This window comes from Periplaneta americana, chromosome 8, assembly GCF_040183065.1.
Source record: "Periplaneta americana isolate PAMFEO1 chromosome 8, P.americana_PAMFEO1_priV1, whole genome shotgun sequence".
Classification (NCBI taxonomy): domain Eukaryota; kingdom Metazoa; phylum Arthropoda; class Insecta; order Blattodea; family Blattidae; genus Periplaneta; species Periplaneta americana.
Window position 1 is genome coordinate 21668518 of NC_091124.1, and position 23109 is coordinate 21691626.

At 35.9% G+C, this 23109-nt stretch overlaps 1 protein-coding gene and 1 non-coding gene across 2 annotated transcripts; both read left to right on the top strand.

The window, feature by feature from the left end:
• Positions 1–894: 894 nt before the first annotated feature.
• LOC138704561 (optic atrophy 3 protein homolog) lies at positions 895–2685 on the top strand. Its single transcript, XM_069832595.1, has 2 exons — positions 895–1218; positions 1606–2685. The coding sequence occupies exons 1-2, from the start codon at positions 1077–1079 to the stop codon at positions 2166–2168; spliced, it is 705 nt and encodes a 234-aa protein (XP_069688696.1). The 5' UTR covers positions 895–1076; the 3' UTR covers positions 2169–2685.
• A 19859-nt stretch (positions 2686–22544) lies between these two features.
• Positions 22545–22616, top strand: TRNAN-GUU (transfer RNA asparagine (anticodon GUU)). The gene has a single exon. It is a non-coding gene; the product is annotated as a tRNA-Asn (tRNA).
• Positions 22617–23109: the final 493 nt, after the last annotated feature.

The following is a 23109-nucleotide window of genomic DNA, read 5'->3' on the forward strand; positions in this document are numbered from 1 at the left end:
TCGTCGGGCCCCAACGAGAAGCATCATACTCGTGACTTTATTTTACTTGGTTATTTAACGACGCTGTATCAACTACGAGGTTATTTAGCGTCGATGGGATTGGTGATAGCGAGATGATATTTGACGAGATGAGGCCCAGGATTCGCCATAGATTACCTGATACTTGCATCGGAAAAACCCAACCAGATAATCTGGCCCAAGCGAGAATCGAACCCGCGCCCAAACGCAACTCCGGATCGGCAGGCAAGTGCCTAGCCGACTGAGCTACCCCGGTGGCTTATATTCGTGAAGGTAACTTCGTAACACTTCGTGAATCTCCGTCGATAGCGAACATTGCATACTTCGCACCATGGCAGTTGAGCGCTAAAGTGATTCAAGTTGTAGGGGCCCTTTGACGCGGGACCAAGCTCACAATATTTAATGTCTTTGACATTTTACTGACACACATTGCGCCATGTTATGAAATTTACTGAAACATTTATGAATCCAGTACACTGTCCTGAACAAAATTTATGCATTTTAAATGCGAAAAGGAAATTGCTGGGGCATGGCCCCGATGGCCCCTGATTAATTAAACTCAAGTTGCAACTTGCACTGCATCTATTTTTTATAGTCTATGCACTGGAGTTTCCTCAGATAAGTGACGGAGTGGGGATATTAAAAAAGGAAAAGAAAGTGATAATAAAGAAAATGACAACCGCCCAAATTTCGCTCGCCAAAATTTCTTATAACCCAAAAATTCGCAAATCGCCTGAAGTAAAAATCAGTCGCAAACAGGGCTTCGGAGTTAATCCAATTCGCGACTTTTCGCCCAATCTGGCAACCCTGTTAAAAAGTACAGATGATCGCATAATACATTATGTGGCCTGGTGCTTGATTCTTACCGCATCGATTTATTTTGTACATCACACAACATTTAATGTATATTAATACTTGATCTACTATTCGATCTCGTTTAAATCTAAAATTAAAGATGCACCTCGTATCAGCGAAAATTAATTAAACCAAATTCGTGATTATCGCCTAGTCTTTCCACGTAATATGTCGGCAGTCAGTCTGGAATTTTGAAATAAAGAATGGTGGTGGGTGCTTTTCCTATTGCGAAGCTCGGATCTTTGCTGATAAGACAAGTGAGCAAACCCATTGCAAATATGCTCATCAGAAGAGCAAAAAATTATCCATTTTTTAGACAATATGTATGTATGCCTCCTGCTCAGTGTAAGTAATCATTAGTTTGGTTATAGGTTAGGTTCATATGCAACAAATTGTACAAAGAGGAAATAAAGTTTCAAAACTAGTAATAATTCTAACAATACGATTAATGATTACCGCCCCGATACCGTATCATTATTTGATGGGTATCACGGTATGATTGACTATAAAATATGTAAAGCTAATAAATTTGTGGTTTGTTTATACGTCGTATATGGAGTACAATTTCTAAGTTTGTTGTATTAATAATTCTCGATGCCAATCTGTTTCTTGATGTGTAAAGTTACATTAGTGTTCATGTATCTATTTTGGATGTCAAATTCTGAAGTAAGATATACTTCCGTATTAACACAGACATTTTCGTACAGTTACCGATTATGTTTATTGTTACAGTTTATAATTGGTGTGAAGTGCAATGCAAGATGTGGATACTAAACCTCGGGAAGCCAGTTAACATACCACCACTGAATGAGGCAATGGCAATTGAACTGGGAGCCAATCTTATCGGCGAAGGTCTCATTTTTATGATTGCAGTTGGGGTTCTTTATTCAGAGTACTCGAGGCAAGTGAGGAAAGATAAAGCCAAGGAAGATGCTCGTCAAGAGGAAATACAGAGGCTAAATATGATTCTCGAAGACTTGTACTTCCAAAGTGAAAAGCAGGATGCACAGATAAGAGAATTGATGAGGGCTGTGAATGACCTCCAAGGCCGAGTCATCCACAAACCTTGGATGGGACGAAGGGATTCTCCTCCCCCTCCAAACCCTCCAACTCCACCCTCTCCACAAAGTCGCCTTCCTTTACTTCCAGTGCCAGACAAAGATGAAGGCGGAACATCTAATCCAAAACCTTCATTTAACAGTGTTAAGTGCAGAAACGGCGGAGTAATTTTGAATGCTTTAGATTATTTTGAATATGAAGTAAGAGGAAGACCGTATCACATATCTGAATCATAACTGTGATTGTTTTCGTTATTTATACAGTAGATCAAAAATAAAGACTTCTAATTAGGAAGAAATATGAAGATAAAAGTAGATAGCGTAGGTGACACCCTCAAATAGAGGCAGCAAATGGAATGTTTTCATCCCGTGAGGAATTACTGTAGGGTTTTATTGTATGCTATCTTTATTAACAACACAGATACTTAAATAAATGTATAGGATGAATCAGGGAAGGGCTACAATAAGGAGTGCTACATACGTTTGTATATTTTGTAAATAACTCTTCGTTGGTAAGGAAATGACAAGCTTTAGATTTGTCTTTACAGTGTAGCAAGCATATGAATGTGATAATACACAAACTGAGAATGTTTTGTAATTAATTTTACAGTTACTATTTATGTACCAATTTTCATTGTTATTCAGCAGTTTACAATGTAATGTTCTTCGAATTTTTTTTAATCTTACACAAAACTTTGGAAGCAATTTATTATTTTGTTTGTTACAGAATTATGACATTAAACACTTACGAGAACAGTTGTTTTTTTTTTTTCTTCCAGGGATATAGTCGAGATTTTTATTAGCTGTGGATATGTGTGAGGAGACATTTCACACATTTTAATAAGTGTGTGTCGTACCATGATACAGAATGAGTCAAACTTAAGGTATCAACATTTTGCCCAAGCCACAAGGTTATTTTTTTACAGGCAGTGCTTTGAGTTTTCCTAGTTCGTCGCTTCGTCAGAGAAGTCAAGCAATGGGGTATTGTATCCTCTGAAAAGTCTAAGAGACCTTCTGCGTACAGAATCGCATGCAGGGATACATTTAAAAGAGATTCTAAGTCACTATTACACCACGTTTAAAGGTTAGAAATACCCATACTTGACATGGCTGCTCTCAGCCCTGCAAGACACAATGCGTGGTTTCTCCTTGTTAATTGTTTAGACTAAGCTTTTCTACTAATTATTCTACTGGCACTTTGCATTGTCAGTCTCTGTTAGTAACTTGTCTGAACTGTATTGAAAAAGACGTATTTTCAACCGTAATTAGATACAAGTTACAATAACACATGTTCTGAACTCTTTCTCTTGGTCCTTCAAAGCTTTAAGATATTAGGCAGTGCACTGAAGGCTGTAATACATGCATAGTGAACTCCTTTCTCATAACAGCTTAGTCTAACAGAAGATAGATGGAGATCTGATTTGTCTCTTGTATTAAAATTATGAATTTTTTGATTAGTAGCTTGGTTTCAACATAAAGCATCTCCGGGGAAAGAATGTTGGAAAAGCTTTGTTCATGATTCCATTTTACGCACATCTGTCATTATCCTTATAGCTTTCTTTTGTGAAACAAAAATATGTTTAGCTTCTAATGAGTTAGTCCATAATGTTAATCCATATTTAATTACAGAATGAAAATATTCCATTTTAAGTGTGTTTATATTGCCTGTAGAAGGTAAGGATCTTGATGCATAACAATTAGATCTCAATTTAGAAGTAATATATTTTGTATGTGTTTTCCAGTTCAGTGATTATCTATTTTCAGACAATAATTTGGTGCTTAGAGATTCTTTGAGATTTGTTCCATTTTATCTAATAATGAAGGAAAACTGAACACAATTAATTAATTACACTGACGAGCAGCCAAATATCCGCCATTAGTAAAAAAAATGATTACACTAGTTTTATCAACACTACTAAGATTTAAAATCATCCGTCCTCAAGTGAGGTTGACCACTGGGATCCGGAATTAACAAACATAAAAGATAAAGGGAAATGAAACGGGCAAAATATGGATTAGATTTGTACATTAAAACAAAAATTTACGTGTTAATATATAGATGATAGTGTAAAGTTTGAAGAGAGGCCTTCAGAATTTCCATTACAATCTTCTGAACCTCATAAAAGGGAATTTTAAAGGATTTAAGAATATTACATGTAAATTTTGGTAAACAACTCCTCGCTCCAAATAGTAAGCCTGCAACATCCCAGTTGTAAAGCGAAATGCCATATTTTTCACTGAGGTATGGAAGACAAGGTACATATTTAGCTCGCTTGTCATAATTTATCTGCAATGCCTGATTCGTGCCTCGTTCAAAGCAAAGCATAGGGTCTAAGATCATCGCTTTCCGAGTTTTTCTATTGATGGCAATTATATCCACCCTTCTATGAGAAACATCTTCAGACACACAATGAATCTCCTCGTACACTTCCCATCCTCTGTTTCTTAGCAGGTTGGCAATTGCTGTACGGGCACGATGGTGTCTGTTGTTACGCAGTAGCTCTCCCTTCTTACAGAACCCCAGTACGTGGCCAAGTGTTTCAGTCTCGCTGCAGCCGGGATGGCGACAACGGGTAGTACTGAAGGTTCTGCCAGTGACAGATCTCACTGCGGTGACGTTGCAAGACATCTTGATGGCATTGATGTATTCCGAGGACGAAAGACACTTTTTAGAGGCGATCCAGGAGTTGGCTTTGGGGCATTCTAGTTTATTTCCTCTAAACCATTCATTCATTAGATTTAACACTATTAGAAGTGTTTATAAAGTGATCGTTTTGTTCGCTTGAGATAATCACACTTGTATCATCTGTAAATAAGATTGCTTTGGATAAATTATTTATGATTGAGGCTAAGTCATTAATATAAGCTAGACACAATAATGGACCTGCAAACTCCATGTTTAATATTCTTAAATTCTGAGTGAATAACTTTGTGGCCTATTATCTGTGCATTTCGAACTGGTAGATTAAGGTCACGTTCAAACATACAAACCATGCACGAGTCACTGAAAGCTGTGAACTGAAGCACTGGTAATTCCGGCTGTCCCAGCTGACTTTAGTTGAGGAGAATAGTCCAGGATAGGGGTAAGTACGAGTGGAAAATGCAGTCCATTGCTTGACCTTGAGCTGCCACTTCGAATGCACAAATAATAGTGAAAGTGGTAATGAATTTTATGAGATTTGCCTCATATTTCAATAAAAAATTTATTACTCTGAGTTTTCAGCAAAAAACTATAACACGATATGATATTACTTAGAATTTTCACACACACACACACACACACACAGATATATTTTCAGACATCAATTACTAACCACACTTTTTGCTTATTCATCATTCTACAAAGATTCACAAAACACTTTCAATTATTTTAAAATGTAAATAAGTTAGTTATGACGTCACTTATAACAATATCATCTTCCAAACGTGTTAGACCAAATGGTTTGTTATGGTCTTTGCTGGGTGACTAATAGATCTTATTCCATGAGATAAATATTGCAGATTTGGTTTTTGCCTTTGATTGTATATATATTATAGAACTGATTCTATTTGAAGTTCTTTTAGTATTTCTTTTATCCGTTTTTGTTACTCTTGCTGTAAGCCTCATGAATTTCATTTCTGCAACAGTCAGAAGTCTGATGCTCTAATTGTCCATGCCTCGCATCTATAAGACAGAACTGGTTAGGCAAGAGTTTTATAAATTTTAATTCGTATATGCTTTTGAACAAGTGATTGTTTCATAACGGAATTTATAATGCTGAAAGTTTTCTTGTGTGAGTTTAATGATTTTATTTGGAATGTAACAAATAATGAATTTATTAGATAATAATACAAGCCTTGTATATCATTTTGTGAGGCAGAAAAATACAACTCCTTTCTTTTACAAGATGTTTTATTTGTAACTTGTAAATTATTACTCCATAATTTTTGTGGAGGAGGCCTACTTGAAGATATCAACAATCAACTAACATAGATTTAAAGTCCCTCGTTGTGCAGTGAAGCATGTTCCTCCTAGAGGGGAACACTTGGACAAAACACCTGTTATTAAAATTAAAAATGCAGTCTCTCTGAATGTCAGAATTGAAAGATCTTAAGCTGTAAGTAAATGCGTAGAGTAGCTTTTAAAATGTTAGTGCAATGAGAGATGATAAATTAGGGTTAATTTAAAACTTTTATACTCAATTCTCTGTAGAATTTAAAAGTGAAGCAATTGATTTACGATAGCTAAAATAAGACATGAAAATTGTTTATATATTTGAAAAGAAATTTATAAATAATGTGCACTTTTATTTAAAATGCTCATATGATGAACTACGATTTAACTTTTAATCACTAGCACCAGCTTGATCAGGCATTATAATAATAATAATAATAATAATAATAATAATAATAATAATAATGGTTTATTTTAACTGGCAGAGTTAAGGCCATTCGGCCTTTTCTTCCACTCAACCAGTATGATAGAAAATTACTACAATGCTATGAATATAACATAATTAATACAATACAATTCAAAGCAATACAATATTACAATACAAGACAATATAATACAAATTAATATAATACAATGACAATTCTTTTCATCTTCACAACACCAATAAAATAATTATGTAATAATAATAATAATAATAATAATAATAATAATAATAATGGTTTATTTTAACTGGCAGAGTTAAGGCCATTCGGCCTTCTCTTCCACTCAACCAGTATGATAGAAAATTACTACAATGCTATGAATATAACATAATACAATACAATTCAAAGCAATACAAGACAATATAATACAAATATAATACAGTGACAATTCTTTTCATCTTCACAACACCAATAAAATAATTATGTAATAATAATAATAATAGTAATAGTAATGATAGTCATACCTAAATTAAATTAAATTATTAAACTTGATCACATTGTAGTCATTGCTTAGGCTTGTTGATTGTTAACGGTGTAGGAACATTCATGAAATTGTCGACACTTCAAACTGAACTGCAGAAGAGAGAGGTTAGAAAATGCCTTTTTCCTTGTCCTACATTCTCGCACTCATTCCAACCTACTTTTTAGCTCAATTTTCAGTGGTTCATTTGCACACTTTCTTTCATGCCACATTGTCATTTGTTGAGTGTCTGATTTGGGCATATTTTGTAGCAAAAAGCTTCTCAGCAATGTAATTTCGCCTGTATAACGTCACAACACTACACAGAAGATGCACTGCCCAGCAGCAGCCCCGCTCCTACAAATTTAAGCTATGGTTCTGCCACGATGATTGCCAAGCAAACAGTGTTGGCAATGATTGTTCAGTGTTCGTCAGCAGAGTGGTTTCCTTACAGCAAACATCACCCTCTTTGCTATCGAAAGTGTGTGCCATCAGAAAATTTGATGGAATGAAAAGTTTGAAGGCAATAATTCTGCTGAATCATTTAGCATCAGAGACAAGTTTCAGGCAAATTTTTTCTGCAATGCCTTTCGCTGTCGAGTACCCAGTTGCATGATGGCCGGTGATAGCAATCGATGATAGCCCAGTTCCCGGCAAATCCCACTGTACAGTGGCCAGCGATAGCAACCGATGTTACCCCCCGCAGCCAATTCAGTACAAATATACTATGAAAATGACCATGTACAATTGAGTAAAATTACAAAGAAAAATAATCACGTACCTTATAACATGAGATGTTGGAAATGTTGTCCTCCTTCACACATTTTTGGTATCTTTTTCAATCTTCTTAATGTATCCAGCTGTTTGCTGACAACATAAAGTCCACTGCAGTCTTTTCAGTTGTTGTTTTTCACGAGAAATGAGGGGTATTTTGATCGGTGTTCATTGCCTGTTGCTAGTAGCCAGAGGTGGGGTGTAGTCAATATATACTGCAGGGCTGTGTCTTCTGCAACTGGTACTGATGATTTTAATTTACTTCTTTTGTGGTTTATGGATGGACAGTATAGAAGAATGTGTTCCAGATCTTCATCATGATTATTACACCACAGACAAGTAGGATTATCAGAAATGTGAAATCGGTGTAGGTACAATTGAGTGATAATGTGACCTGTTCTGACTCTTGTTAAAAATGTTTGAACATGTCTGAGCAAGTTTTTGTACATTTCCAGGTCATTTGGTTTCTTTTGTACAGACTGTAAAATTTTTCCTTTGTTGATCCATAGGTTTGTAAAATGAGACTTTACTGAAGAAAAAGCATTGGATAGAGATATCACTTGAAGAGGTCTTGGTTGCAAACATGTCTGTTTTGCAATATTATCGACTTTCTTGTTTCCAGGTATGCCACAATGACTAGGTATCCATTGAAATGTTATTTCCTTTTGAAGTTGTTTTAGTTTACTTAGTTGTTTCTGAATTGGAATAATTCTATGTGCATATAGGTTTGGTACATATTTAATTATATTAAATATAGCCCCGTTGGAGTCAGTAAGTATGCAAATAGATTTTTCAGAAATTTGAGTAACACACTGAAGAGCAGCATCAATAGCTCTTAATTCAGTGTCAAGACTGGAGGAGGATGAACATGGTATGAAATAACTTTCTTGATATTTTGGAATATAATACCCTGCTCCTGATGTCCCATTATTAGGATTTAGAGATCCATCTGTATAAATTTGAAGGTGATCCTTATATGTACTGCAGAGTAGTTCCATGGAATCTAACTTAAGAATGTATGGAGGATCATTTTTGGAATGATTTCCTGGAATTTGTATGCTATTTTCTGGAATCACCCATTTCCATGGAGGAATTTCGTTCACAACTGGAGTTTTAGCAATGAGTGTGTCTGTGATATAGATTGGTATTTCTTCTTTTTTTTATTTTATAGAAATTACACAGGATATCATTTGACAGTTTGAAGAATATCTGAGATCTGGATGAGGCTTGCAATTTTAAATGTATTTTTAGATCCTTTTGTAATATATAGTGTCTGAGTGGTTGAATATTACATTCAATTTCTAGGGCAACAGATGACGTGGTTTTTGGTACTCCTAGGCATAATCTTAAGAGCTGAGTTTTGGTATCTTTTTAGGAAATGTGCATTTACACATATTAATTTATCTTCCGAAATAGAGTCAGTTTCATGTCTGATACTTGCTTTCAATTCTTCTAATGTGTGGGGGTTCGTTGCATACACTTTATTTTTCAAGTGCCCCCATAGATAAAAGTCGCAAACCGTTAAATCAGAGGATCGTGGCGGCCACAATTCTTTACTAATGATCCTAGCTTCTAAAATTTCCTGAATTAAATTTAACGTCTCGTCAGCTGTATGCGCCATGGCAGAGTCTTGTTGGAAATACCCTGATTGACATTCAGTGTCAGTTAACTGTTAAAGAATGATGTGAATATGTCATCCCTGTATCTCTGAGCATTAATGGTAGTTTAAAAAAATAACCCTATATTAATTTACTGCACACCAAAACCTGATCTCATCATGTAAGGGAGTTTCGTGTATAAAATTGGGTTTATCTGTGCTCCAGTACCTGTCATTCTGAATGGACACATGCCCATGTAAATGGAACCATGCTTCGTCAGAAAATAAAATTAAGGGTGGGTCAATTACTCCATCATGAACATTTTGCAAAATCCAGTTACCAGTACAAAAATTTAACCTTTTTTCAAGATCACGTGGCAACAATTCATGAACAACAGTGAGCTTGTATGGTTTCAATTTTAAGAGTTTGGTAGCTCGCCATGCTTAGGTCATCGAAATTTCAGTTTCCTGTGCAAGCCATCAGAGGGATTTCTGTGGAGTATGTTCTAATCTTTCTCCCACTTCGTCTAGTTTCTCCTCAGTAAGCACACGTTTATTTACCTTTCGCTTCTTATTAAGAATAGACCCCATTTCCTTGCAAGAATTTGTTAACACATATGAATAATACACAAAAATTCTTTTGTGTGAGATCGTGCATATTTGCTTGTTTTCCGTACAGAACCAATACGCGGTAAGTGTGAAATACCACATTCAGTATTCCCAACGTAACACACATAACAGTTTCCCTCTTCTTACCGCTTAAGCGCGACATTCATTTTACTGCTTTAGGCTTTTAACATATTAATTTTAGAGACGTTTAACATAGTAATAATTATAAATTGGAAACTTACCACTGCAATTTCACCTAAATTGCAATGTTAATTATTGTTTTTAAATATTTGCAAAAATTAAGTAAAGTCTACTACTCCACGAAACTTATTGCATTCCTGATACAAGTAACATTAAGGAAGCCGTGAAAAAATCAACAAGATTCCAGATGCAGATGTTATTACTGCAATATGTTATATAAATAATATTGTTAAAATATTAAAATGAAAAATAAATCATTACATAACCTTACCGTTTGTTTTAAGTTCGCATTTATAGACTGGGGAAAAAAAAGACAGACGTATATCACGGCCTGCTGGAGTATAGTAAACACATAAAACATTTTATAGCAACAATGTTGAAGAAAGATATTTTGGTTTTCCGAAGTTGCCGTCATTAAATGGAAACCAACATGGAGATTTCATTGCAACTAATTAGAAATTGGTCTTTCAAGTATGTAATAAACGATCTTCGCACAAAATAATGTACGATACACGAGCGGTATGTTTGTTTTCATGTTCTCGGAAATTAAAAAAGCTCGACTACGTTTCGCTTTTTCAATCTTTTCCTCGACCATGAAAACGTCAACATACCGCTCTTGTAACGTATATTACTATTGTAATGTGTAAGTATGTCTTGGCATTATGTATTCTACAGCACAGCACTAATACAGAAATCACATTTCATATGAAGCACTTTAAAGCACGACCACGCTGAAACAAAACTGCTGTGAGACTGACTGAATGACTCCCGCTCTCCTACAAAGAGGAGGGGATTCAAGTTGGCCGCAGTGCCGGGAGCTCGGTTATCAACAGTTGCTATGGCCAGCCACCATGCAATGGGCGACTGACTCGACAGCAAAAGGCACTGTACTTCATATTTACTATAATATATATCGATTTGTCTTAAATATGAAAGAATAAAGAAAGTCGTATGACTTTAATATGAAATAAAAAAGATATACAATATAAAGGTCTTACAATATTTTGTAAATCCATATACACATACACTCAGTATTAAGAAATGTTATCATGCTTAAGTTTAATCATTTCAATAAATGCTGGATAATGCACATTAAGATTAAAAGTGTATATCCAAAATAAAAATGTGTTCCTTATATTTGAGAAGCATGAAAAGAAGCGAACATACCATTATATATATCACAAAGATTAATATGACTCCTACATTTTAAATATCAGATTCTTAAACTCTGAGTTAAAATATACAGAAAAGTTACAAATTATGAGAAATGCAGTTAAAATTGAATTGCTTTTACAAAAATGATTTTATCTCAGAGATGTCTGCAACTTCTCTACAATTGTAAGATTTATTCACAAATTTTGCCATTTATATCAATATTATCTGGACATAATACACACCCTAACACGTCTGATATTAACATTTCCTGAAATAATTCATTCTCTGGATTCTTTACCAAGAGGTCTGTCAATTGATAAAATACGTTCTTTAAAAAAGCAACAGTTATGTTCCCTTAGTAAAAATAATCGACGATTGTAGTGTGAAGATAGTTCACTTTATTTGCAGTCCTTCTTTAAGAACTTTCTGGAGTGCATGAATTCTTCTTTCCAAGTCGCTCATGTTAATTCTCACATCTGTAACAACATCACACAAATTCAGTAATGGTTGATTGGCTTCTTTTTATATTTGTTTTATTTTGTTATGGGGAGGAGAATCATTTTAGTCAGCACTGCAACCATTGGTGATCTGTTAAACTAATCTTCCACCCATGTACTTACTTACTGGCTTTTAAGGAACCCGAAGGTTCATTGCCGCCCTCACATAAGCCCGCCATTGGTCCCTATCCTGTGCAAGATTAATCCACTCTCTATCATCATATCCCATCTCCCTCCAGTCCATTTTAATATTATCCTCCCATCTATGTCTTGGCCTCCCCAAAGGTCTTTTTCCCTCCGGCCTCCCAACTAACACGCTATATGCATTTCTAGATTCGCCCATACGTGCTACATGCCCTGCCCATCTCAAACGTCTGGATTTAATGTTCCTAATTATGTCAGGTGAAGAATATGTACAATGCGTGAAGTTCTGCGCTGTGTAACTTTCTCCATTCTCCTGTAACTTCTTCCCTCTTAGCCCCAAATATTTTTCTAAGAATCTTATTCTCAAACACCCTTATTGTAGGGATTCGTAACAAGCTATTTTTTTATGGTGATGGGTTGTTAGCCCCTCGCCCAACCCCCAGCCAAGTACAGTCTTAGAAAAAAGTTTTGTCACGTAGATATTTTATAAGTACCAGAAAGGAGGCAGTGCGGATGATCAGACATACAATGAAACAAAACTAATTTTATTAACTCAACTAGTCATTATCTTGTGAACCAGGTCGCTAGACCTCGAATTATGCGCACTGCATCCTATCTGGGATTATTTATTATTATTATTATTTATTGTTTCTTCCTGTAATCACTACAGGTTGCCATAGACAAAGAGTAACATTATACAATAAAATATATGCAATAAATGCCTTGAGGCTTAATGAAACATATTTATGTTGTTACAGTGAAAAATAACAAATTACGACAAAACTTTTTTTCTAAGATTGTACATCAAATCTACATCGGATCAGCATTGTTTAAAATGTTCCCTTTCTTCCCTCTCTGAATTGATTCTCCCACTCGCATTTACTGGGTTTACTGAAGCTGCTTCGAATTTCCACAATTTCAAAGAGGGCCTCACCTTAACAATGAACATACTCTATTTTCACTTTCTTACTTTTTCACGGCAAACTTAATTTCGAACAGAATTCATTCAGAATGTACAGATGACATTTTATATCTTCTAGGGTTTAAAATATGATCGTATAAGCGTAAAAAAACGAAAAACATATATGAAATAAATTGACATGGAATGTATAGAAATTTTACAGGTACCTCAGGAAAAGAAAACGAATAAGTGTGAAAAATATATAAGTGCGAAAAGTATAAAAGTAGTTTTAATATATTAAAGATGGAGGCATTTTGAGTTAGATATCTCAGAAGGAGCAAATCAAAGAATTTACCAATACATCTTGATTACACAACTTTTAACACTATCACTTCGGAATATGTATGATAAGACTTTTTTGTGTTAAATTCTAACGTACCTTGTTTACATGAGGATGACCCATAAATAGGACGAAACATGTAAACAAGGTACATTAGAATTTAACACAAAGTCTTATCATATTCCTAATTTACCAAATTAAATTTCTTGTACGTTTACTTCAAATGAGTATCCATGCAATTTTCGATACATTGTACATACTTGTATTCTTTCGACATTGTTGTTTGGGTTGAGTATCATGGGCGTCAGATCCGCCGCTGTGACGACAACAGGAGGCCGAGGAACTGAGGGAACTATGCCTGCTGCCACTACTCCTTCTCGTGGATTTGATTTTTGCAGCATTTGAGCCTGCAGAACTGCCCGATACGCTTCTAGTCTTTGTCCTGTTCCTCTCTCTGGTTCTTCCTCTACTCGTCGGTGGCTGTATGAAGTTCTCTTGGAAGTGCTTGCCAGCAATTGTTTGGATTACATCTGTAGGCAGTTTGCTATACTTGAGAATAGTGTGCTTTCTACTACCCACACTGGATTCTGTAAAAGCGACAGTGAATGTTATTTGTGAAGCACTGCAGTAATTTATACAAAAATAATAAGTACTTAACCATACTAAAAGTTCTGTGCCGAAAGATTATGTTTAAGCTTCACAGTATGAACTGCGTAATATGGCGTCTGGGAACCCTCATTTCAGCTTTGACTAGTTATGACTAGTTACTATTATTATGACAAGCTGTTATCTTTATAACCACACTTCTTGTTCTTGCTTGGTGGGCAGTCAGTCTTTCCATACGAGTTGTGAATTAACAGATTTTTAAATTGCCTCACACTGCTACTATCACACCTTCACTATGTCTGGCAACATACAGTAGCTTGCAAATTAATCCGAACAACGTAATTACTTATGCAAAAACACTCAAACGGGATAAAAAAAAAAGGATCTAAGACATACCTCAGAAATCTATGTGGCCTCCCTTGTTCCTAATAACAGCTCTGAGACGATGTGGCATGGATTCCACTAATTTCCCACAAATATTCTTCATTTCTTCATTGCGAAACCATACACCAATGAGGGCAGAAATCATCATCTCCTTTGTAGAACAATCCATTTTTTGCATTCTTCTTTTGCAAATTGACCACAAGTTCTCAATGGGGTTGATGTCGGGTGAGTTGCCTGGCCAGGGGAGTACCTGAATATTCTTCTTGTTGAAGAATTCTGTAGTTTTTCGAGACGTATGGCATGGTGCCAGGTCTTGTTGGAACACACCTTTGCCATCCGGAAATGATTTTTGCAGCTGGGGTACGATTCTGTTTTCCAATAAGTGAATATATTTGTCAGAATTCATCATTCCCTTGACAGGTATTAATGCTCCAGGCCCTTCATGTGTAAAACAACCCCAAAACATTGCTTTAGGGGGATATTTGGGTGCTTGTTGGAGATGAGCTGCTGTTACTTTTTCGGATCCTTTCCGTACGTAAGAAACACGATGGCCGTGGACCTCGAAATGAGACTCATCGGAAAAAAGTACATTCTTCCAGTCATTCACTGTCCAGTGTTGATGTAATTTTGCCCACATTAAGCGTTTTTTGCACATAACAGGGGTTAGCAGTTGCTTCTTAATAGGCTTACAAGCCCTTCGTCCAGCTTCCAAAAGCCTACGCCGCACTGTTGTGACGTGAATATTCGCCCCAGTGGTAGCCATTAACTCGCGGGTTAAGTCGACAGCAGTTAGTCTAGGATTTAGTTTACTTTTCCTGATAATTAAACGATCATCTACAGGTGAAGTCTTCCTTTTCCGGCCACAGTTTCCTTTTTTCTGGGGTGTGATGGATCCAGTCTCCCTGTATCGTTTTATGATCGAATTAACAATAGCCAAACCGATGTGACATTCTGCAGCAATTTGCCTCTGTGTCATAGAAGAATGCTCTGCTAATGTTATAATTTTAGACCGTTTTCGTGGAGTTGTATCCATTTGTGAAGACGACAGAATGTACACAGGATTGCAGTATTAAGTCTTCAACACAACTGAAATGCTTATAAGTATAAAACGACAGGCAAAATGTACATATTATAAAAAAAATAATAACGACAGACCTTCAACAATGGAATTACACGTACTACATATGTCAATTAAAGCGGTATGAGCAGCTGTGAGGCCAACAATGACAGAAAATGTAAAAATATGTCGTGTTCGGATTAATTTGCATGCTACTGTAGCTGTAAGCTAGACTTTGTGTTATACTTCAGTCAAACACATTCTTTAAGTGGTGATGATGATGATGATGATGATGATGATTATTATTATTATTATTATTATTATTGTTGTTGTTGTTTAGTCAACTGTCCAAAGACAGGTTTGAACCTCATAAGTGACACCAATAAGGCATTACTCATACGGCAACTAGGCCAGGAGATTATGGGGTAGAGTGGCCAGTTTTTTCCCCCTTCATTGCATATAATCGCCGATTAACTAATATCCACTCTTTCTAGCACAGCTTCATTTCTTACTTTGTCCATTTCATATGCTCCATTCTTCTCCATATCCACAGTTCAAATACTTCCAGGCATTTCTCTTCACTTCGTCATAATGTCCATGCTTCTGTCCTATGCAATGCCACGCAAAACACTTCACTAACCTTTTAATTCTTTTTCCAGAGGTCCGCAGAAGATACAATATTTATAATTAGGTTTTCTTCATATTTGACATGTAGTCAAGCTTACCTGAACTGCTTCTGTAGTGTTGGTTTCTTGCAGAAAGGTGTTGAAAGTCTACGTTATGACTCTGTGTAATATGGCACTGCAGCTCATCTAGCGGTTTTATATTAGACGACCTGAAATTAATACCATATTGCAGTATATATATTTTTTTAGTACTTACAAAATTATTTTGCACATTTGCCTGCTTCCATTGCGGCTGTTAACTCATACAGCATAACAACATCTTGAAAATTACTGCAAGTTTAAAACTATAACTTCTCTCTCTCTCTCTCTCTCTCTCGTCGTCCTCGGTAGCATAGGCGGTATAGCGCAGACCTTCTAGCGCTCGAGGTTGCGGGTTCGATTACGGCCAAGGTCGATGGCATTTAAGTGTGTTTAAATGTGATAGGCTCATGTCAGTAGATTTACTGGCATGTAAAAAAACTCCTCCGGGACAAAATTCCGGCACACTGGTGACACTGATATAACTTCTGCAGTTGCGAGCGTCGTTAAATAAACCATAATTAAAAAAACTTCACTCTCATTATTTTATTCAAAACTAAAATCTAATCCGGAAAAATAGGCATCAGTTAATAAAAACACTTAAAAGAGAAACAGAACAATAAAAATATTACGAACTGTTGTTTAAATTTTAATGCAGTTATATTAGATATGTAGTGAAGAGAGATTTTCGAGTGTACGGGTATACAGATTGTGCATATGCTGCCATTTTAAAATGTACTTTCTGGCTCTTAAATGGAAGTCTGCGTAAGTCACTCCATTGTGAGTAGTTTCTTAAATAATTTTTTCTTCTAGAAACTTCATTTTCCAAACTTAAGGTACCGGTACATGATCCTTTTGAAATTTTCCATAATGATAACTCAGTCCATTAGGAGCAAAATTATATACATACGAAAGTATCACAGTGGACAACTAGAGTAATTAAATGAAAATAATGATGATGATGATGCTATCATTATTTCAGTCTATGACATACCTACTTCGTATGGAAATGCATTAAGAATACTGAGTATCACTTAGGTAGATGGACAAAATTTAAAATTAATTTATATATTATCACATTATATAGAGTAAAAATTGTAGATTACTACTTTTAACTTTCTTATTTTTAATTTTAGGAACAAACTCTGTGTATAAAAGTTACAGAGGGTGAAAAAAAGGAATATTTTGAACACGTTTTTTCAAAACCTGTTTTTTTTTTTTTCTTTTTCGTGTATAAGAGGTGTGCCACAGAGTCTGATTTTTTTAAATGACATCATGTACCTATTTTTCCATTTTTGAATTCTTCAGGTCTCAAAACGTTCAAAACCATATTTTTTTACTATTACATTTATATTATTTTGTAAAAATGTCCTCAAACTTATGATACCTGTGTCTGTGTATGACAAAGAGAATTGCTTCAGTATGTCAGTTTATCACTGGAGAATAAGGGAGCCATGAATTAAATATTCACAGATAACACAAAACCTAACAAAAAAAAACAATTGAATGACAGAGGTTCTTAAGAGGATGAATTGAAATACTAATGATAGACAGAAGAAGAAGTATTGAATGGCCCCCATGATCTCCGTATCTCAACTCAGAATTTTCTTGTGAGGCTATTTGAAGTGAAGGGTCTACCAGGACCAGAGACCTGAAAGGATTAAAACGAAGAATTAGGGATGAGCTACAACAGACCAATCGAACAGTGTTGATGAAAACATTAAACCATTTACAAAACATTGTTTAGCAGTGAATGAGGGCCATTTTGAACACTTTCTGTGAACTGATATCAACACGTGACACAATGTAGAACACTATTAAATTGTTTTTAATGTTTTTATTTCTTTTCTTTAAATTGTAGGCCTACACATTGTATTAATATTGTAGTGAATTTCGTTGGTGCATATTCATTTTCTGATCCATTACTGTGTGTGTGTGTGTGTGTGTGTGTGTGTGTGTGTGTGTGTGTGTGTGTGTGTGTGTGTGTGTGTGTGTGTGTGTGTGTGTGTGTGTGCGTGCGTGCGTGCGTGTGTGTGTGTGTTTTTTTTTTTCTACTTTATACAAAATATTTATTTTGTACGTTTTGAGACCTGAAGAATGCAAAAATGGAAAAATAAGTGCATGGTGCCATTTAAGAAGCCAGACTTCTTTGCACACCTTTAGTTTCTTCGTAAAATTAAACATAGGAGAGATACAAGCAGTGTACCATACTTTTTAGTTGCTCTGTAGATTCACTTGTCTACAAATCATCACTTAACTACAAGGTTAGTACAGTAGAACTTCTTTCATACGTTTCACACTTATGTATTTTTTTCTAAAGTCCTGGTAAAATTCCTATAGCTACTTTCCATTATTTCGGTTAAACGGTTTCTACACTTATACTATCGTATCTTAAAAACCCCAGGAGTTAAGAATCGTCATTTATATGTTCTAAATAAATTTTTCTCGAAATTAAGTGTGTAGTGAAAATGTAAGAATGCGAAAATACAGCACTGTTCAGTGTTAAGATGCAGCCCACTTGGAAATTCGTGGAAATTCAAAGCTGCCCATGCTTTCCTCCACCAGTTGTGTGTCCTCTAATGACACTGTTACCGGTACTGCTATAAAAACAGAGAGACATTTTGTAATACAGTATACTATGATGTAACTGAATGAATTCTGGAAAAGTTATCACAATATGAGGACATGGTTTATTCCTTAGAAGCAAGCAGTCCAAAATAACTTAATTTTTTTTTGTAAAATAATTACTTGTTATTAAATGAAGATCACACTGAAAGAACAATGTAAGTCAATAAGTCAGCCTAAAGTGTTTTGATTGGAGTTGGAAATGTAATTTATCAGCCAGTGTTATGTCTCATCAGCAAAGATTTTATACAAGTAAATTTACACACTAGATGGCCTAGACAAATTCTTGCCTAGTACCAAGAGGAAGGAAAAATTTCGGAAGACCATAATGGATCCACTAGGGTCTAACACGTGAAGGATACGATGACGATGATGATGGTGGTGGTGATGATGATGATGATGATGATGATGATGATGATGAACTTACATTCTTCAAGAACATGTGTTATAAATTTGAGTACCGTATTATATGTAGACTCAAAGATGGTTAACTGTGAAGTACAATACAATTATTTAGTCCTGACAGTCGCTGACAATGTGTGCCTGGGTCAGGTGAGTTCATTAAGTTATGCCAAGGGATGTTCAGGTTAGTCAGTCGCTTGCATTCAGAGTGATCAGATATCACGCCATGTGATACAGTGGTGTGTTTCCAGTACAGTTAAGCTGTACTGCATTTCTTTACTGACCGCTCACTCTTATCTCTACTCTGGAGTTCCCCCCACTATTCCTATTACTTCCCCTCTTTCGCATCGCTAAGCTGTCAGGTCTAAATAATGGATCTGTAGGCCTACTAAATTTTTCTTGTGAAAATTTTACTAAATTGACTTGACTTGTTCTCGCCATATAGTCTTCAAATGCTATTTTAGATGTTATTAAATGTCATTTCAGTTATATATTTTCTCCATGTTGAATCTTTTGTACACTACTTTTAACACTTTAATATAGATAATTGATTAAATGGCGATCTTACTCGTGTTAATTGTGTAAGCATGTGCGGCTTACAGCTGTTTTGGTGCTTCTTCACACCATCCTCAGAGCCTACTAGATCTCTGTGTCATCTCGAACTTCGCTGCCTGTTGTGTGGGTGCTGTCGATTGTTGAAAAGTGTTGAAATGTGTGTCAAATAGTGTGTGTGTTCTGAAATTGATCTGTGTGTTGAGAATTTGATCAGGGTGTGTTTTAGTGTCTGTATATTTCATATTGTTCTAGTGTGTTTGGTTTTTGGGTTGTATGTGTAGGATTTCCATGTCTGTATTTATGTTATTGTATGAGTGGTTAGCATTAGTTATGTGTTCGGAGGACACAATACATCTACATATGCCGAACACATAACTAATGCTAACCACACATGTCTGTATTTATGTTACTGTATGTGTGGTTAGCATTAGTTATGTGTTCGGCATATGTAGATGTATTGTGTCCTCCGAACACATAACTAATGCTAACCACACATACAATAATATAAATACAGACATGGAAATCCTACACATACAACCCAAAAACCAAACACACTAGAACAATATGAAATATACAGACACACAAAACACATCCAGATCAATTTCAGAACACACACACTATTTGACACCACATTTCAACACTTTTCAACAATCGAACGCACCCACACAACAGGCAGCGAAGTTCGAGATGACGCCGAGATCTAGTAGGCTCTGAGGATGGTGTGAAGAAGCACCGAAACAGCTGTAAGCCGCACATGCTTACACAATTAACACGAGTAAGATCGCCATTTAATCAATTATTTATATATTTTCTCACTTATGCGTTTTTTCTTCAGAGTTCCATAAAAACATATAAATGAAGTTTTACTGTGCCGTACAATAATTTCTAAACTGTTTCTTTCTCTGTCTTTCTGTAGGCTTTTCCTATGGTAAATTTATTTTCTTTTCTCTATAGTTTTACATTGAAATTATTGTAGAATTAATACGATAAATGTATAGTGGAAACTACAACAACATACTTGCAAGGTTTAGCATGCCATGAAGGTGAAGGGGGTTGTGTCTTACTTCTGCACTGCTCTGCTCTGAGACCAGGACTGCCCAGCCCATCGCCAGGATGTCGAGAAGACTGTGGTAGCTGACTGTCTCCAAATCTTCGCGATGTCCCTGATCTCCTTCCACTTGTACTTTTTTTCAACATGCTTTGCATTCTTATCTTCAAACTTCTTTCACTTTTAGTAAGCTCTTCAACCTTTGATAAACAAATCTTATGAAGTAATACAAGAAATTGTTGCCCCCCAATATTCTAATAAAGTACCAAGAAAGTTTCTTTATACAGTAGGGTGATGCACTTGAAACTACCACCTTAAATATCTCGTATACTTTTACTGATATTGACGAGCTGTTTTTGCTAGATTTAAGAACACATAAGAGGTCACAAATTTAACCTATACAGGGTGGAAGGTAAGGTAGTACATTAATTGTAGGATGTGATTCCTTGAAATATAACGAACAAAAAAGTATAATACCATTTTGCGAGGTTTTTGAAGAAATAATACTTTTATGCCAACATTTTGATAGCGAATTTTACGAATACTGTTTAAAATACGGTTTAATTTCTTGCATAACAACGAAGAGAACGTTTATTATGTTCACATTGCAGCAGTATTTTAATTAGAAAATTCACAGATTTCGAATTAATCGATTGAAGAAACAATGGAAACATTGATTGTCGGGTCATGTACAGAAGGTCTAAAAATCTGGCATCGCTGTCCGGACGGCAGACAGTTTGCCTAGTACTCGCAACTGATCAGCTGTTGTGATGTTTACATTGCATTTGTGTGAAGTTGGACGTACAGCGATACAGTTTAGTTTATTTCAAAACTACGAGATGCCAGAGTTCACAAATTGTAAGTACTTAGACATGATGCAGGCCGCGGAAGAAATTCGGAACAGTGAAGAAGTTCTGGCCAGAGTTCGTCATAATTGGACAAGAAGATGTGAAAGCTGCACGCACGCTGATGGTGGACATTTTGAACAGTACCTGTAAGATGTGAGTGGAATGTGGTTTACAGAGTTTATTATTCTTTATTTCATTATTAACGCCCAGAATTGGTGATTTGTAAAACAACAAACTGCAATGTTAATTACATCTTGTTCACAAAGTTACATCAGTTTTATTTTTTCATTAATTGTAACTGAAACTTCAATCCTAAGTGTTTTCACTAATTTGGACATAATTTCCTGATTTTCACGTTATTTCTTGTTATTGCTGTACGTATTTCTTACTTACATTAAAATTATTACGCCATACTTAGTATTGAATTGTTAGTGCATTGTAAATTGATATTTCTGCATTCAATGTTGAACTGCACCCGGACACGAGCTATTTTGTTCATTCGGGTTATTAATTTACATTTTCTGACATTAAATTACACAAACTAAACAAATAACAGTTACGTCCCTATCCGGAGTTTACGTAGGTCATTTTTGTGCGAAGATTTATCCCCAGATTAGCTCGCGAAGTATTGCACCGAAGCTCAGTACATTTGTTTGCTACCGTCCTCCCCTCACCTGCTGCAAGATACACGGTGAAAGGTAGTTGAACATAACCCACCCCCTTCAAGTCGCTGACTGCATGGGGTGTGGGGTGCTACTTATGCGGCGTTGAGACATCTTGCAATTACCGTCAGTGCTTTAGAAACTCTTGTAATTATCTCACTATCCGAAAGTCCTATAATTTTTTTTATTTGACAAAACTTACTCTAAATAAGGACTTCTATGGCTCCTGTCAATTAATGTACCACCTTACCTTCCACCCTGTAGAGAATTCCATGTGCTGGAACATAAATTTCCAGCATTCTGGAACTGCTTTTATATGAATAATTCCAAGGGAAAAATTGTTCCGGGGCCGGGTATCGAACCTGGGACATCTGGTTGAACGTACCAGCGCTCTACCACTGAGCTACCCAGGAACTCCACCCGACACCGTCTCAACTTTTCCCTTTATATCCACACAACTCGCGTGGGCTGACGAAATGCCAGAGACCCACAATGAGTGCACACAATCTCTGTGTGACTTGGAATTGTGGTTTTCTGTTAACGTACACAGTGACGTATATATTATGCAAATCTAGTCTTTCAGGTGAAGCTCCCTGTAAAGCAGATTTGAGACGGTGTCGGGTGGAGTTCCCGGGTAGCTCAGTGGTAGAGCGCTGGTCTGTTCAACCAGAGGTCCCGGGTTCGATACCCGGCCCCGGAACAATTTTTTCCCTTGGAATTATTCAAATCTGCTTTACAGGGAGCTTCACCTGAAAGACTAGATTTGCTTTTATATGTTCCATCATCAGGTCTACTCTAAACAACAGAGCCTAGTTGTGGCTGAAAAAATGATCATGAATAAGACTCGCTTTTAAAATGCCTGTCTTTGTGACCTGCTGTACGAAGTTCATCGTCAATTTTACTTGAAACGAAAAAAAAATTATATATATATATATATATATATATATATATATATATATATTTTACCTGCTTTATTAACTTCATTTTATCTTCTCTTAATCGTCGTATTACTTTTTGAAAACTTGACCGTTCATGTTGTACGGTTTCCTCTAATGTTCTAACAGTGTTCTGCAAGATAATCAATCCCTTGGAATGCGCATTCTGTTTAGTGCTTCTTTTAAAATACTGAAGTTCTTGATTAAGGACTCTATTCTCTTCTGTCAACTCTTCTATCCTGTAATATAATATAAGAA